Source organism: Nuphar pumila, chromosome 14 (genome assembly GCF_984573655.1).
Source record: "Nuphar pumila chromosome 14, dmNupPumi1.hap1.1, whole genome shotgun sequence".
NCBI classification, from domain to species: domain Eukaryota; kingdom Viridiplantae; phylum Streptophyta; class Magnoliopsida; order Nymphaeales; family Nymphaeaceae; genus Nuphar; species Nuphar pumila.
Window position 1 is genome coordinate 5443622 of NC_143262.1, and position 19016 is coordinate 5462637.

The 19016-nt window shown below is 41.0% G+C and overlaps 1 protein-coding gene across 1 annotated transcript in view; it reads right to left on the reverse strand.

Moving 5' to 3' along the window:
- Window positions 1-316: 316 nt before the first annotated feature.
- The window catches only part of LOC149816154 (uncharacterized), a 58243-nt gene continuing 39543 nt past the window's right edge, over window positions 317-19016 (reverse strand). The window contains exon 3 of the mRNA XM_089988057.1: window positions 317-1253. Coding sequence (XP_089844183.1) covers window positions 608-1253 — 646 coding nt within the window. The 3' untranslated portion in view covers window positions 317-607. The remainder of the gene's footprint in view (window positions 1254-19016) is intronic.

Below are 19016 nucleotides of genomic sequence, written 5' to 3' on the forward strand. Positions count from 1 at the left end.
TTTGTATGTGATTTTCCCAAGAAAAACAAAATATCACAAGATTTGCCCTCACCAAAATGGGACTTAACATTGAGTGCAATGCAAGTATAATGCGGTATCACTTCATAAGGCATGATAAACAAGCAAATACAACATAGACACTGCAAGCACCAACCATGCCCAACATCCACAGAGGAAAGCCATATAAGCTGGGCAGAACATCCAAGCTGCCGGCATCAGTCACTGACTGTATTTATCAAGGATGAGGCATGCCATTAGAGAGAAATATTAGATGACAACCCATGAGATTAAATACACAAAAGCATGACAATTTTTTCCTCTTTTTCACAGTCTAGATTATTTTGCCTCTCCTGACAATGCCCACAAAACTTAGGGTTCTAGTTATAAACAGTTACTTTCACAGTACCGGCCCTATGTGTACAAGTAACGGAGGCAGGTTGGTATTTGGTCATGTTGTAGTATGAACTTATTTATCACCTTGGCTCTCACAATGTCCTTAAAACTTAGGGTTCTAATTATGAGAAGTTACTATTACTATTACAGTCTTGGCCCTATGTATAGAAGAAACAAAGGCAGGTTGGTGCGTCAGGCTGCAGCATACATTTATTTATGCCAACTCCAATGCAGAAATACCATAAGTACCTAGTTCCCTCTCTATCCACTCTCTCTCTTTGATCCATTCGCTTGGTGATTTTGACTTCAGCTGGGAACTGTAGCAGCCAACAGAGCCTTCTCCCTGATACCCCATGTTTCCTGTAACATGCTCTCTCTTAGTCTTCCAAACCTTTTTGAATCTGCTTCTTGTCCCTTCTGAACCGATATCATGGTTTTCATCTGTATTACTACTATCCCCAATAAAGTTTCGTCCTTCGCCCCTTGCAGATGCACGTTTCCCCCTCTTTTCACGTTTAACCATGCGTTTATGCTCCTTCCTTAGAGCTTTCTTCTCTTCTTTTGTCAAAGAATGGCTCATGTTTTCTTCTGAATCATTGCTCTCTCCACAGCTTTCATCTTGAGGGCTGGCTGCATCCATCTCGGATGTCTCAATGGGTTCATCTTCATCCATGTGGAGAAGCCGCCACTTTTCCTGCACAATTTTTTCAATAGATGATCTAAGGAAAAAGTATATGGAGATCTTCTTCAGCTTAACTTCTTTAAAGGGGAGGTTCTGCAGGTCTGCATTAGTAAGCTGATAATGGCCCTTAGCTTCTGACTCAGTTGCAAGAGCATATTTCTGGCCAATAAATTCACATCTGCAAGTATGCCAGCAAACAGATAAGCTAATCAGGTTGAGAAGGCAATCAGTGGCTGGGTTGAGCATTTTGCGAAATTGGTTGCATCTGCACTCTGTCATGGTAAATGCAATATTTCCCAATCAAACTACAACATCCAAGTGCAGGAAAATATATATAAAGAAAAGGACCAATTATGATGATCACATGAGCTCAACTGATGCAGATCTCCTGGCTTGATTTGAATCTGGTTAACCCAAACTCCAAGAACCCAACATATAAACTGAATATTGGACCAACTTGGGCTGTCTGTCTGTAGTTAATGTAGGCCATCACCAACTTTAGTCCTATGTTGTGATGTCCTTCCCATAATTTTAAGTGGCTAAGATAAAATTCCTGGTTGAGTACACCATTAATAAGAAACAAGCAAATAAAACCATAATAAACTCATTATACTGGTACTCAGCAAAGTGTCCCTTCTTGATTTGGTCACTATAATTAACTAAAGACATGAAAGCAATTATATTATAAACAAATTATGAAAAGTTAAGCCCTGAGATATGTGATATAAGATATTCATGAAAAGAAAAAAAGGAAACTCTGATAAACAAAAAAACATAAAAAGAAAATGGGCTACATTTTCATCATGTTTAGAAAAATAAAAAAGAATCGACAGAAAAATAAGACCTTGAAAGGATCTTCCCACTGTTTGGTATCATAGAAATACCTTCAAACTGGTTGCTGACATTGATTGATTTTGCTCATTTGATTAATAGTGACGAAAAAAGTTTTATAAACAAAGATTCAACAAACCCAAGGCCATTTCTTCCCTTTCTGGATGAAGCATGCATACGATAACATACAGGCTGGTGTGAACTACTAAATACAGACACATGACAAAGATTCTGAAAATAGAAAGAATGAAAGAAAATATTGCATATCACCATCTGTTGGAAACACAAGGTTCCTAAACTCGGTTTGGATGAGATCACCGAATCAAAGGGGCATGTGCACTAGGAGGGGTTGAACCTCCAACCATGTGAAGCCACACACTGCCATACACCATACATTCTAGCCCTCTCCACATGGTGGGATTTTCTCATAATCCTCCATTAGAGCTCATCTTTTGCTCGCTTCTTCTTGCCATGGTCATGGACCTTTATATAGGCAAACCATAGAGGATTGAGATTAACTCCACCATTAACTTGAAGATCCGCCGTGATCATCACACCCCTTCGGTCCGGCAGATTATCTGGCCCAGGAGACCGGTTGAAGAATTCCTGTGGTACCACGACAGACCCAAAGCAGCAGCACCAGCCATGGTTGGCTTTCTCGAAACTCGGAATCGGATAGACGCTTGCAATTCGGTGACTCGGATGAGTCAAGTTTTTTTTAATTTATTTAAAAAATATAACAAAATCATATATTATGATTTTATACCAAAAAAATCAAATAACCTAAGGTCCTAAATCAATCATAAAAGATAGGAAAAACAAGTTTTGCTAAACATGATTCATACTTAGCTAATTTTAACATCTAAAATGCAATATCATATACTTATTGCATATGCATTCATAATAAAGAATCAATTAACTTTCTTATAAACAGGCAATGCAATCTTTAAAAAAGAAAAAGAAAATACAAATTATATCTCCATGTAAAAACGGTTCAGACAAGTATAAGCTTTTTCACAATTCAAAGTTTCATAGCAATTCTATTCTACGAAACTTAAAAATTAAGACAGCACGTTTCAAATTACACAATGAAAACTCACCATATAATTACAATTTAATAAAAATAAATCAAGATCCATAAGTTGAAGATTTACAATAAAAGCTAGACGAGGCAAGTACACAATGAAGATGGGCAGAAAAATCTTTTTTATATTAAAAATAAAATCTAAATGATCAGAAGATTTCATAGAGCACTTTTGAACATGAGCAAAACACATAGGATTCACAATTAATAGATATGCATGGAATTTTTTCCTCACGGTTTCCTGAGTGATACCGGAGTACAGGGAAATTGATAAAAAACAGGGTGTCGGGTTACCTTCTCACCTCTTTGGTGTTTTGGCTGACCTACCAATGGTGCCAATGACAAAGTCCGGCATGCAGAGGCAGTCATCCTACCAACACTGCTTTTCTTGCCATCATCACCTCCACCCCTCGCACCATCAAAAAGCCGCCTCCATCACCTGGAAGTCCAACACAAACCCACTGGAAACCCCTCTTTAGGGTTCATTGCCAATGCCAAATCCTCTCCTGGTAGAGTTTCATCCATTTGACTGCCAGCGGTTTGATCCCAGCCGAAGCAGGGGCCATTCATTTTCCTTTCCCTGTATTTGATGGCATTGCCATGGGTGCCCTCTTCTACAGAGAAAGTCCCCACAAAATAAGGGAAGCCCACCCATCAGCCAATATCCGGCGGGATTAGGTTGGTGCCGACATTGGTATAGTGCTACACCCCACCTCTGTTAACGCTGAGAAAGAAAATCGCCCCACCTCCTTCAACCTTGGGAAAGGAAACCACCCCCACCTCCTTTGACCTTGGGAAAGGAAAGGAATGAGACCTCATTTAGCCTTTGAACGAGCCTGACGCCGGAAAATACTGTCGAAGCAGAGGCCGAAGGGGGATGACCGTAGGAGAGAGGGCAGAGGGGTCGTGAGACACAGAGGATTGTAATGAAATAAGGAGTTTTCACACACCTCACTCAAGAAGCACAAATCACACTCACAAATGGCACAAAGTACAAAACCACTAAGGGCTTATGAGGAACGTAATCACAAAGTGCACATGCACAAGGGACCTATGGGACAATCCAAAAATCACTAAGGCTTACACAAGCACAAGAGTGCATACAATATCAAAAGAGAAACAACACCTAAAAATTATGAATTTATTCATCAAGGAGTTTTAAAGAAACTTAGAATACAAGGGGGGCTCAAGCCCTTATTTATAGACAAGAGGAGGCCAAGAGGAAGCTTCCAAAATAGACATTGAGAGGCTTTCAATGGTCATATTTATGACCGTTGGGAGTACTCCCAAAGACTATGTGGAGACATATACAACAATGCCTTTACATAAAGAAATAGAAAATACAAAAATTAAAAAAAAGAAGAATAAATAAAAACCTATTTTCTAACTTTTATAAAATGACCAAAAATGCCCCTAGCAGGCAATCTAAACTACATTATTCATTATATTTACATATATCTTGAATATATATAATTATATATGAAGTTATACATATAACTTAACACCCCCCCCCCCTCAAACTTATGGTGATGTAAGTGTAAGTTTGCAAATACACAAGTGTCACGGGCATAGCCCGAGGCAAACAACATTTTTTCACGCTTGGCATGCCTCGAACTCCAGTGATTCCACTAGGCAATTGAACCTAGCCTCAATACGCGTTTCCTAAAATACATGAAAACACACACAATAGATACTTTCTTTTTCCAAACTCCTTTCCAAGGATCCTTGAACCTTGTCGTTGCATAGCTGATCGTCACTTACGTGAATCGCCGTCCCATACCGACAAGCACTTTCAACCAAAGAGTCAAGCGTGCATTGCCACTCCCATAGACAAGTGCACGCTGCCACCAAGGCCAAACCATGCCTCTGCAACACTACGAACATCCCAACGTTCGACATGGGTTATAAAGAGCATAACGCATCACTTAAGTGTTGTAGATGCACAAACTGCTCCCAAGTTCCATTCTGAGTATAATTGTTCCAAAGATATGGCCATCTGAAGGCAAAACGCACATGGATGTCTTAGTCTAGCGTGCCATAGAGCGTATAGTAACTCCATGGGCACCGTCCTCACGGAACTTCACCCACCAAAGGAAAATGTCTTTCGACCCTCAGTCCGAAGACCAATTGATAGCTAATACGTCACAACAAGCAACACTACCCAGATTGTTCACCGACACCTAGACATTCACTCACCTAGCCCCGAGTCCTCGTGCGACCAACGCTATGTGTGGGATAATCATCCAAGTTGAGAGGTCCTTAACCAAGTCTCCAAAGGCAACATCCTCTGATCCGCTGGCATACTACTTAATCAAACTACTTTACGTTTGAGTCGTCACACATCATCGCATCAACGATGATATCATTGCCTATCGCATGTCATGCTACCATCGCACGTCACCGATCAGCCCAATGCATACTGCACATTCCTACACTAGATGCATTTTTCACTCATTAGAGCTCTGCACTGCACATGCCCCGTTCCAGTCTGGGACATTCTCCCCCACCTAAACTATTGTCTTATTGACAATGTCGGTGCAGGTAAGAACACAGTCTTTACTTCACCTTGTCAATTTTCTTTTTGCAAATAACTTTGGTCTACTTTTTTACCTTTCTCAACTTGTTATTTTTTCTTCTCGTTGCTCTAAAAAATTCACTTTACGCTGGAGTTCTCTTTGCGTGTAAGCTCCCCTTGCGCACGACCCTTCAAACTTTGAGCACCTCCTTCGTCCCGACTTCACAACTTACGCATCATACATGTGGCCCACAAATTGATCGTCGCTACAACGAAGTCTAATTCAGAGGTTTCTCTCAATTCGACTTCCCCTGCGAGTCCTCATCAAATGTCCCTTTAGACGCCCACTTCTGGTTCTATCAAATCTACTTCAACAATGACCCATGGAGGGTATGACTACACTTCGTACCTTGGGGGTGTCTCAAGTTTGCCCCAAGAGCCATCTCAAGCAACAGCCGAGGAAATCCTTCTCGTGCTGCGCTCCACTATAAGCAACAACCGAAGAGTCTGCTCCATATTATCCTTAACACTATGAGTGACAGTTGAGCTTCACCTTGCGTTGCCCTCAACCATGAGTGATAACCTGCTGCCATCACAACTCTTTGACATGCTGAGTCCCAAAACACGACGTACTTCAAGCTACTTCGACAATAGTCCATCACTTTCTCCTTTCCTTGCGACCTTTTGTCGCACACAAGCCCCGAACCTAAGAGCTCTGAATGAGCACTTCTTGCTCAATAAGGGCACTTCTAGCCCAATCACAGGCAATCATTGCCTATCAAAGGGGATCCTCAAACCCTAGGGCAACATCTTGGCCCCAACCAAGGCACTTTTGGCCTAATGACGAACAACTCTAGCCCAACGTGGTCCTCTTTATCAGTAGTTAAGAGGCCACCAACACGTGGCACCAAAAGGTTTGCTCCTTCAAAGGCACTGTTGGCACACTTCTATGATCCACGACATAACTACTCCTTCAGTGAATGACAACTTCAAAAGCGTACACCAACTTACCCCTCATGGTCTTCCACAACAGTTTACCCCAATCACATGTCTAACGTGGGAAAACTTGCAAACCCACTTAGGTCCGAGTGTTGAATGCAACAACCTTTTACCACAACCCAAATTTTGATAGAGGATCTGCCAACAACAATGGACCAACACATCCCAACTTTGTTCTGATTTCAATCTATCATCGCCATAATCTTTAACACACTAAGTCTCATACCTCAACACACCTCAAGTCACTTAGACAACGGTCTTCCTCTCACTCAGCAATCAAGCATTCTTTGCTCGTGGGACCCTAGTATAGCCCCATACTCAAGTAGGTCATCCTTGCCTACACGACAAATCTGTTGTATTTCAAGCTTATGGTTGGAGCGCCTTCCGACCCCAGCAAGGGCAATTTTAAGCCCTTCATGGTCATCGTAGAGAAGAGCGACCACCAACGTGTACCGCAGGAATATAAACTCCCTTAAAGAACATTTGTGGTTTTTCAACGGTCCAAATGAGTCCTCAAGTGGGAGAATGCCTACTCGCATATCACCCCCAAAGTGGTCCTTAGAGCAATCTTCCTGGTCACTTGTCCAAACAAAGGCAACTCTCGGCCCAACGTTGCAACTCTCTGCGAAAAGCCAGCACGCTGCAACTCACTTCTAGAGTCAGCAAACACGTTCCCGCAGGAGCCAAACTAACGAGCCATGAACAATAGTTTCTTCCATACACACACTCCAAAGAAGAACTGTTAGACAGGGCAGCTATCGTGCATTTGTATTGTATTTGTATTTAAGTTTGGATCTGGATCCGGATCCGGATCCAAACTAACTTTGTGTAACATGTCCAGCCAATATTAGGGCATACTTGTAAATACCTGTATTAGGTTTTGTTTTATAAATTAAAAGGTAGAGATCACGATTTTCACATAAGGGAAAATCGTGAATAGTTGCAGCCCCATTCTCTTTTCTTCTCTACAGTTTCCTGATCGTTGATTCTGGAGAAAACTTTCTTGGTATCAGAGCGAGTCTGATCCGAAGGCTGATATTCTTTCCAGCAGGTGTGTCCTCAAGAGATCTTATTCCCTTTTTTGTCTCTCCTTTAATTTTTTTTGTTGTTCTACGTTTTTCATTCTATTCTTCATCTTCAATATTCTGTTTCCAAGTACTTCTTGATCTCTAGATTCTCGTTCTTATTAATCTTTTCTCTCAAACCTGATACACAAATCAGACCAGTCATCTGGTTTGCGTCATATCAGGTTCAGACCTTTCCCCTCTTTTTGAAATCAGTTTCACGACAGCCCTTCTATTCCAAATCAGTTTTGTAACATCTTTGGTATCAGTTTTGCGTCAAACTGATTTGGGTCGAGTTATTTTTCACACAAATCAGTTTCACGACAAACCCAAATCAGTTTCACGATATTTCTTTTCAGTTTTGCGTTAAATTCATTCTCGTTGTTCATCGGATCTGTGTGATAGGTCTGACACTTCATGGTATTTCCCAGATTGATGCATTAAATCTGGCTATTGGTTAGAGTCAGTCTGTAGACTTGATTTCACCTGTTCTCCTCTGTTTTCATTATTGATGTGTGCAATCTCAAAAAAAAAAATCGTGATATATAATCTTCATTTTGGTCACTTCACTTCTTTGATGCAATCAAAATAGATCTGAGACCTAACTTTTCTCATTCACGTTGAATATTAGAGCTCTCTCCCAAAAAAAAAGGGACGAGACTTATTTGTTGCATCTTGGTCTGAGACCATTTTACATTCTGATTGCACACGTCAAAAAAAAAATTCTTTAAATTCATGGATTCTTCTTCCCATTCATTTCTCTCATCCAATTTCCTCGGTCAACTCATTTCTGAAAAGCTTACCAATTCCAATTTTTTGATTTGGAAAAGACAAATTCTTCCATTCATTAAAAGCCAAGGTCTCTCTGGACATCTGAATGGATCAATCTCAGCTCCTCCAGAATTTGTTATACAAGAAACTAAGAATGGAAATGAGGCTGATTCTACACAATAAATTCCAAATCCCCAATACGAGATTTGGATGAAGCGTGATCAAGCTGCAGTTGCCTTTATTATTTCTACTATCTCTCAAGAAGTATTGGTGGGAATTCCAAACGAGTGTTCAGCGAAGGAATTGTGGGACAGACTGGTCAAGACATACTCTCAGATATCAGAGGCTAGAATTTCTTTTCTTCAGCGTGAATTTCAACTCTTGACTAAAGGCTCCATGTGCGTCATGGAGTACTTGAACAAAGTTAAGAGTATCAGTGATCAACTAGCCGTTGTAGGGTATGAAGTGACAGATAAAGACAAAGTCAGGCAAACCTTGAATGGCTTGGGACCGGAATTTCATGTTCTTTCAACTTCATTGCTATGTCTACCCGACTTACCGTCATTTGAGGACTTGCAAGCAAAACTACTTCAATATGAGATGACTTTGAAGGGGATGTCACATGAGACTGGTGGACAAGTTCTTGCTACTGGAATTTCTTTTGGTCAGGGACGTGGGGATAGTAATTTTGGAGGTGGCAGAGGACGAGGACGAGGTACTCCAGGGGGGCGTGGGTTACTCCCTACTCCGAATGTTACACCAGATTATAATGTAAAAAATGTACCAACATGTTTATCTCTGTAACAAGCGAGGTCACATCAAAGCCAATTGTTGGCACTGTTGAGATTAAGAGGTTTTATGGTTAAGTTTTCCTAAACTAGAGGCTATTTGAATTTTTATTCTAATGAGGGACTTACGTGTAATTTCACTTCTTTGGCCTCTCTCTCTATTTAACATAGAGAGGAGCCCTAATCAAAGTATCGGTTCTATTGTTTCCTACAGCCGTCTCTCTCTCTCTCTCTCTCTCTCTCTCTCTCTCTCTCTCTCTCTCTCTCTCTCTCTCTCTCTCTCTCTCTCTTTCTCTCTCTCTCTCGGTTTCTGCATTTGCTTTCAGGTCGTCAACATGGTATCAGAGCGATAGATCCCAGGAGCGTGATCGACCTACTCAACAAAAAAAAATTATTCAAATAAAACTGAAAGAGGTGGAAACATGTGTGTCGCTCCTTTTTTTTCCTCTGATGCTAGATCTTTGACACAATGAGTGTGTGTCATTAAGATCTGGATATGAAAAGTTTTTGGTTGTTGCTAAAAAAAAAAACAACTGAAAGTTTCTGGATGTCATGATTCTATGCTTCTGTGTGCGCCTGTCATCGTGGGTCGTGAATATGGTTGCCAAGTTCCCTGCTGAGTCCTGAAATTATTTTTTAAATAACATGTTGTCATTGGTTGTGAATCTGGGTGCCGAGTTCTTCTCGGATCTTATTTGGTTGTTCACTTTCAGAACATGAATATCAGCAGGCGTGATCCCTGCCGGTTCGTGTTTTTTTTTGTCGTAGCATTAGTGCTGTGAAAACAGAATGTTAATAACGATTTCTGTTCGTGGAAGCAACAGGCGTGAGCAGCAGGCTGTGTCGTGATATTTTTTTTTGGCAGTAGCAGGAGTGCTGTGAGAACAGATGTTAATCTGCTTATATCGCCATTCCTTTAATGTTCTGGTTGTCGAAGAAAAAAAAAACTATAGGGATTCTTATATAAGTCGTGGTCCTGCATATTCCTTCATATCTGATATTCTCTATCAAAGTCAGATTTCTCAAAATCAGATCTGGAAACTGTTTGAAGACCCAACCAGGAGATAGCGTGAAGGTTGAAGTCGCGTGAAGGTGGAGAGAAAAATCTAATGATCGTGGAACCAGATCAGGTGGAGATCTGGATTGCTGAAAGTTTTTTTGCAGACGTTGATCTGGAATTAGGTTTGACGTCAAGTCTGGAAGAAAGTTGTGCTGAAGCTTCAAGGTATTTCGGTGAAGGCCATCAGCTGTCGTTGATCTGCGGAGTGTGGAGCATGTCTTTAGTGCTATCTCTGGTGGTGGTGTGATATGCTACCTATAGCAGTTCATTGTTAAGGTGGATGTGATATATTGGGTCTGAATAGTCGTCATATTACAGTCGGTGGTCATGAATCTCAGGGTTTATCTGTGAAATTAAAACTAGATATAGCCAGTTGTATAGCTGGTTGTGAATCAGATTTGGATTTTCAGCAAACTGGGTGCGCGTGTGGTTGTATTTTTTAATCAAGCCCATCATTTTATCTTATGGCTCAAGGGGCTAAACCAGGTGAAAATTATTCCAATGACTCTGTAACTCTTAGCAGGGCTGAATATGATGAGCTCCTTGCCTTATGTTCATCCGCTTCGAAGCCTTCTGGTGCAGAGGTTGCAGGCTCGGCAAGAGATGGCCTTCTTGGCCAAGGTGGTAGGTGGGTCATTGATTCTGGAGCCTCTGGTCACTTGTGCGGAAACTCGAGCAACTTTGTGAGTTTAAAACCTGTGACAGGTCAAAAAGGGGTACGTCTTGCTGATGGTAGCTCTTCCCCAATTGTAGGGCAAGGAAACATGTCTATTACCCCTACTCTTCAATTGTCGCATGTTCTTCATGCTCCTTCGTTTCCACAGAATTTATTATCTGTCAGTCGATTGACAAAAGAGTGAAATTGTAGAGTAATTTTTTATCCTATGGGATGCACCTTTCAAGACTTGCTGACGGGGAGAAGGATTGGTGGTGGCTATGAGGAAGGTGGTATGTATTACCTACACCAACCAGAGGTTTCGGCCAACTCTGCTGTTACATCATCCTCAAGTCCTCTTTTGTGGCATCATCGTTTGGGTCACCTTCCAGTGACAAAACTTCGTCGTGTCATTCCTCATATACCTCCCTCAGTTTCTCTTCAGTGTGAAACATGTCAATTGGGAAAACATTGCCGAAGCTCTTTTCCCTCTAGTCAAAGTCTATCGAGTCAAAGATTGTTTGACCTCCTTCATGTCGATGTATGGGGTCCGAGTAGGATTCCTAGTAGGTCTCAGTGTCGTTATTATTTGGTCATTGTTGATGACTTCTCAAGGTTATCGTGGGTGTTCTTGTTAAAAGATCGGTCTCAAGGCCCTGTCATTCTTAAATCTTTGATTGTTGAAATCAAAACTCAATTTGACGTGTGTGTTAGAATTGTTCGCACTGATAATGCTCTTGAGTTCAAATCCAAAGACTTGCTTCAATTCTATTCTGATAAAGGGATTCAACCTCAATTTACATGTCCTCATACATCCCAACAAAATGGTGTGGCTGAGAGAAAACATAGACAAATTCTAAATGTCGCTCGATGCCTAATGATTCAATCCAATATGCCTGTGTCATACTGGGGAGATGCAGTTTTGACTGTTGGTTTTCTTATAAACCGCATGCCTTCAAGTTCTGTAGAAGAACAGATCCCAATCCAAATTCTCCATCCTGAGGCTCCTCTTTTTCCTATCCCCCCTAAAGTTTTTGGATGTGTGTGCTTTGTGCATAAGCTGGGTCCTGAACGAGATAAACTTGCTTCACAGTCTACTAAATGTGTTTTCCTTGGGTATCCTAAGAATAAAAAAGGATATCGTTGTTATGATCCTATATCCCATAAAGAGTATGTCAGTGCAGATGTTTCCTTCTTTGAGTCTACCCCATATTTCACGAGTACTACTCCAAGGTTACAAGAGAGTCAGGGTGATGTCTTTCCTCTGCCAATTCCTCCTTTTCCTTTAGAGTCGTTCACTCCACAGCCTGTGGCTCCATCCTCTGGGGAGTCTCGATATAGAAACCCTCCTATAGTGTATACTCACAGGTTACCACCTACCTCCATGCCCCCATTATCTCCTTCTCCTGAGGTAAGTATCTCTGAGCATACTGAAGCTTCTGCTCTTGATGAGGATCTTCCTATTGCTCTGCGAAAAGGGAAAAGACAGTGCACCCTTCATCCCATTTCTCAGTTTGTTTCTGAAGTTAATCTTGGGGCATCTATGAAGAATTTTATCTCGGCTTTGTCTGCCTCCTCTATTCCGCTTCATCACAGTCAGGCTCTCTTCGACCCCAAATGGATGCAGGCTATGCAGGATGAGATGGATGCCCTATGCTCTAGGGGCACTTGGGACTTGGTTGATCCTCCAACTGATGCAGATATTGTTGGTTGTAAATGGGTATATACCATTAAATATAACTCGGATGGGTCAATTGAACGGTACAAAGCCCGGTTGGTTGCAAAAGGCTATACTCAGACTTATGGTGTTGACTTTTTTGAAACTTTTTCCCCAGTCGCTCGTCTTGGCACTATTCGTCTCGTTCTCTCTGTTGCAGTGCACTATGGATGGACCTTGTCTCAGTTGGATGTCAAGAATGCCTTTTTGTATGGAGATTTACATGAAACAGTCTATATGCAACAACCCCCAGGCTTTGAGGTTCAGGGGGAGTGTCAGAAAGTGTGCAAGCTGAATAAGGCTATTTATGGCTTGAAGCAGAGTCCTCGGGCATGGTTTCAAAAATTATTTGAGGTAATGTCGAATTTTGGATTTGTCAGGTCAGCCTCAGACCACTCCTTGTTTATCAAGAAAATTAGTTCTGGAATTGTGATTATGGTGGTATATGTCGACGACATCATATTAACAGGAAGCAGTGCCCAAGATATTTCCGCAACAAAAGATCATCTTCAGGAACATTTTGTTACTAAAGATCTTGGTTCCCTTCGATATTTTTTGGGTATTGAGGCTGCAAGAAACAAAGAGGGCTTAGTTTTGTCACAAAGAAAGTATGTGATGGACCTATTAAAAGAGACTGGAATGCTAGGAGCGAAGCCAGCTAACATTCCTATGGATCCCAAAACTCATATGTTCGATGAGAAATCTGAATATGTGGATAGTACCAGTTTTAGATCCTTGGTGGGTAAGTTGTTATATGTGACCGTTACTAGACCAGACATTTCATTAGCCGTGAGTAAAATTAGTCAATTCATGGATAAACCTACCAAAGCTCACTGGGATGCAGCTATGATGGTTCTCAGGTACTTAAAGTCATCTCCTGGTAAAGGACTGTTATTTAAACAAAATCCTTCCTTGGACGTTGTTGCTTACACTGACGCAGATTATGCGGGGTCTATCGAAGATAGAAAGTCAACAACTGGATTCTGTGTTTTTGTGGGAGGAAATCTTGTTACCTGGAGAAGTAAGAAACAAACTGTTGTAGCCAGGTCTAGTGCCGAATCAGAATACCGAGCTATGGCTCAGACCGCAGCTGAGATCATGTGGGTAAAATCAGTTTTGACCGAACTTCAGGTGAACGTATCCCTACCTATAGTGATGGTGTGTGACAATAGGGCTGCTACATATATTGCCAACAACCAAGTTTTTCATGAAAGGACTAAACATATTGAAGTTGACTGTCACTATGTACGGGACTTGATCCAGGCTGGTTATATTTGCACAGATCATGTATCTTCCGAAGATCAAGTTGCTGATGTCTTTACCAAGGCCCTTGCGAGGCCTAGTTTCTCCCATTGTTGTGACAAGCTGAGCATGATCGATATTTATGCTCCAGCTTGAGGGGGAGTGTTGAGATTAAGAGGTTTTATGGTTAAGTTTTCCTAAACTAGAGGCTATTTGAATTTTTATTCTAATGAGGGACTTACGTGTAATTTCACTTCTTTGGCCTCTCTCTCTATTTAACATAGAGAGGAGCCCTAATCAAAGTATCAGTTCTATTGTTTCCTACAGCCGTCTCTCTCTCTCTCTCTCTCTCTCTCTCTGCCTCGGTTTCTGCATTTGCTTTCAGGTCGTCAACAAGCACAATCCACAGAACAAAGGAAAGTTCCAAAAGGGTGAGAGCTCGTCAGGACGAAAAGAGAACTCTTCAAAGTTTGGTGGGGATGTGAAAGAGCTTCTCTTGGCCACGTTGTCTGATCTTGATCTGAAGCGTGATGATAAAGGAGTGTGGTACATTGATTCAGAGGCAGCTACTCATGTCAGAGGTAATGCAGGTAAATTCTCTAATTTAATCCCCTATCTTGGAAAAGGTAATATTGTCACTGGAGATGGGTCACACCATCCCATCACTCACATTGGAAATGTTTCTATTCCCTTGTTTAAATCCCCACTTCATCTTTCTAATGTCTTGCATGCTCCAGATATTAAGAAAAATAGAATTTCCGTTTCTAAGCTTGTTGATCATACCAATTCTTCCGTTGAATTTACTCTGTCCTTTGTTTATGTCAAGGATCTACAAACGAAGAAGACGTTCGCTAGAGGGGAACGCCGGGGAAATATGTATGTCTTCCAGGAGGATCCTTCTACTTGTGTCCGACCTACCTTGAAGTCTCCTCAATCTATGTCGTCAAAGAGTATTCGTGTGTTCAGTTTGCAATCTTCAAATAAATGTAATAAGCCTGATTTTTGGCATTCTCGTCTTGGTCATTGTGGTCGAGTCTTTGTTGAACGACTGGTATCTAATGGACTTATTCCTGAATCTAGCTTGATTCCTAGATCAGATGATAAAATATGTTTCAGTTGTCAATTGTGTAAGAGTCATGTTCTTCCTTTCCATTCAATAAATGAGAGAGCTTCAAGGCCTTTTGAAATCGTCTGTTCTGATGTGTGGGGACCGGCCCCTGATTCCTCTAATTATGGCAGCAGATACTATGTTATTTTCATCGATAATTTCTCTCGTTTCACCTGGATATACTTCATGAAGAATAAATCGGAAGTCTTCTCTATTTTCCGTTGTTTTCATGTGTTTATTAAAACTCAGTTTTCTTGTAATATTTTACATTTCCAATGTGATGGTGGGGGGGAATACTCCTCTAGGGAATTTATCAATTACCTCCAAGATAGTGGAATAAATCGTAGAGTATCTTGCCCGCATACACCTCAACAAAATGGAGTTGCAGAACGGAAACACCGTCACATTGTGGAGAGTGCTATGAGCATGATGCACAGAAGTCGTGTTCCTATAGGATTATGGACAGAGGGTTTTCATTCTGCTGTTTACATCATTAATCGTCTGCCCATGAAGATTTTAGAAAATAAATCACCTTATTTCGTTTTATTTGGGAAGCATCCTAATTATGATGAACTAAAATTTTGTTGTTGCATGTGTTATGTTCATATTGACTCTTCTCTGCGAAATAAGTTTCAGGCTAAGGCATCAAAGTGCAGATTTGTTGGATATGCAGATCACCATAAAGGGTACAGATGTTATGATCCTGACAACAGGCGAATCAAGATATCTAGAAATGTAGTTTTTGATGAAAATGATTTTGGAGATGGAGAATGTGCTTCTGCCCAAACCAATATGAACGCTTTTTTCTATGATCCATGGCTTAGTGCAGAGCTTTTTCCTGAAACAAGCAATGAGTGCTCTTCCTCCTATGCTCCAGGGATATCCTGTCAAGATGAAACCAACAAAATACAGGAACTTGAAATAGACAATCCTCCAGAGATTGATAAGTTTGTTGGGCAAGTTTATAGGAGAAGAGAAAGGTCCCTTTTGACCCCAAATAATATTGAACAAGGAGCTCTTACGTCTTATTCACCCAATGACCCCCCTACTTCTCCAATTCCGAATACCGTAGCATTCCCGATCAGACGATCAGAAAGAGCTCGGCATCCTATTGAAAGGTGGGTTAGTTATGAGAATTTCACCATGGATTTTCAGTTATTTTTGTCTCAGATTGAAAAAGAGACCGAGCCTAGACATTTTCATCAAGCTATTAACTCCAAGAAATGGATTCAGGCCATGAATGAAGAGATGGAAGCTTTATACCAATGTCAAACATGGACAGTTGTCCCTCGACCTTCAGGTAAGAATATTGTTGGATCGCGATGGTTTACAAGATCAAATACAAACCGGATGGGAGTGTTGAGCGATACAAAGCTCGTCTCGTAGCAAAGGGATTCACCCAAGAATTTGGACAAGATTATGATGAAACCTTTAGTCCAGTCGTGAAAATGGGCACAATTCGCATTGTTCTGTCATTGGTTGTAGATTATGGTTGGAGAATAAGCCAGCTAGATGTGAAGAATGCTTTTCTTCATAGGGATTTGAAGGAAGAAGTATACATGGAACAACCGCCAGGGTACACAGAAAGAGATTCAAAGGAGTATGTATGCAGATTAAATCGAGCCCTCTATGGCTTGAAACAAGCGTCTCGATCTTGGTTTGAGAGTTTCTCCCTAGAAATTCAAAGACATGGTTTTTATCGATCGCAATTGGATCATTCTCTTTTTATTCATCGAAGTAAGGAGTCTACTACCTTTTTATTGATATATGTCGATGATATAATTATTACAGGAAGTAGTGAGAACCATGTTCAAGAGACTAAAAATCTTCTGAGCCAAAGATTCAAAATGAAGGACCTTGGAAATCTTCGGTACTTTCTTGGAGTAGAGGTGGATAATCAAGAAAATAAGCTTACTTTAACCCAACATAAATACACTCTCGATCTGTTAGAAAAGGCTGGAATGAAGGATTGCAAACCTCTTGCTACTCCTAGTGTGCTTAACCAGAAATTAAGTACGCAAGACAGAGACTTGTATCATGATTCCACCAAATATCGGAGTTTAGTGGGAATGCTTCAATATCTCACGTTTACCAGGCCTGATATCACATTCAGTCAATCAAGTTTCTCAATTCATGCATGAGCCAAGAACGGGACACATGGATGCAATAAAAAGGAGACTGAGATACTTGAAGAGTACTGTTGGTGATGGACTTTTGTACACTAAAAGCAGAACCATAAGTATTGCTCATGACATCATTGCTTATTCAGATGCAGACTGGGCCGGAGATCCTGATGATCGAAAGTCAGTTTCAGGATACGAGGTTTTCATTGGTGCCAATCTTGTTTCCTGGAGTAGTAGAAAACAAAAGGCAGTGGCCAGATCTAGCACAGAAGCCGAATACAGGGCGATGGCTGCTGCTACGGCAGAAGTAACATGGACTAGACATTTGTTAACAGAATTAAATGAACCGATTGCTAGTTGCTTCCTCCTTTGTGACAACCAAAGTGCTATTCAAATATCTCTTAATCCTATTCATCACAGCAAAACCAAACACATTGAGATTGATCAGCATTTTATCAGGCAGAAGATTGAGGAAAAAGAGATTGAGCCCCATTATGTTAGAACAGAAGACCAAGTGGCTGATTTGTTCACTAAGGGACTCACAAAGTGTCGTTTTTGGTTCCTAAAGAGCAAGTTGTCCATGATTCAAAATCATGCACAACTTGAGGGGGACTGTTAGACAGGGCAGCTATCGTGCATTTGTATTGTATTTGTATTTAAGTTTGGATCTGGATCCAGATCCGGATCCAAACTACCTTTGTGTAACATGTCCAGCCAATATTAGGGCATACTTGTAAATACCTGTATTAGGTTTTGTTTTATAAATTAAAAGGTAGAGATCACAATTTTCACATAAGGGAAAATCGTGAATAGTTGCAGCCCCATTCTCTTTTCTTTTCTACAGTTTCCTGATCGTTGATTCTGGAGAAAACTTTCAAGAACTGCCAAACACAAGGGACCAAAACAAATAACATCTTTTTGTTCGAAAGGTGGGTACTTTGCTAACCCACAATCTCACTGTCTTTCACGGATACTCGGGAGAGAACATACAAGTTCAACTGAGTTTCCCATACTCGAAGGTGCAAATCCATCCAACCAAATCTAACGTGCACAAGGCAAACAACATGCTCCACCTGTGAGCTTAACGCACAATAGGTAGGAATCTTGGCTTATCTACGTTTCCTTAAACAACTGAACAACAACCTTGCACTTTTGCTTACCATCGACAAGATGTCTCATACCACCCTACCAACAACTAAATTCTATGCTCGGTTAACAACACTTCAGCTATATAAATTCACATATACGAGACAAACCAACTTTCTTGGTGGATTTTGATTAGAAACTCATACCAAGAAAACACTGCCTTTTTCAGTGTCGCACTGACCCTTAGGATTCCTCCGCTTAACGCACATTTCATGTGCCACTACGTCTCGCCAAACTTTTAAAGGCATGTAGAGAAACAATACTACAATTTTGCACATACAGGAACCAATGTACAACATTGTCTTATGCTGACTATATAGTTGGTCATCCACATAGCCCAACGCAACACAAGTGAACTCGCCTTTGCACAAACTCCTTGGCCCTGGAGCTGCGCACTATGATTTTGATGCTTCGAAGATATCGATTTTGGCAAACTGAAGAGAAACCCAACCAAAGGCACTCCAACATTTCAACCAACTTAGGCACTCGCAACGTTTCTGCTCAAACCAAACTCAACGACCAACTTGACGCGGACGCATAAGTCTGGTCTGATACCAACTTGTCATGGGCATAGCCCGAGGCAAACAACAATTTTTTGCGCTTGGCATGCCTCAAACTCTCATGATTTTGCTAGTCAACTGAACCTAGTCTCAATACGTGTTTCCTCAAACACGTGTAAACACACACAACAAATACTTTCTTTTTTCAAACTCCTTTCCAAGGATCCTTGAACCTTGTCGTCGCATAACCGATCGTCACTTACGTGCATCGCCGTCCCATACTGACGAGCACTTTCAACTAAAGAGCCAAACATGCATTGCCACTCCCACTAGAAAGT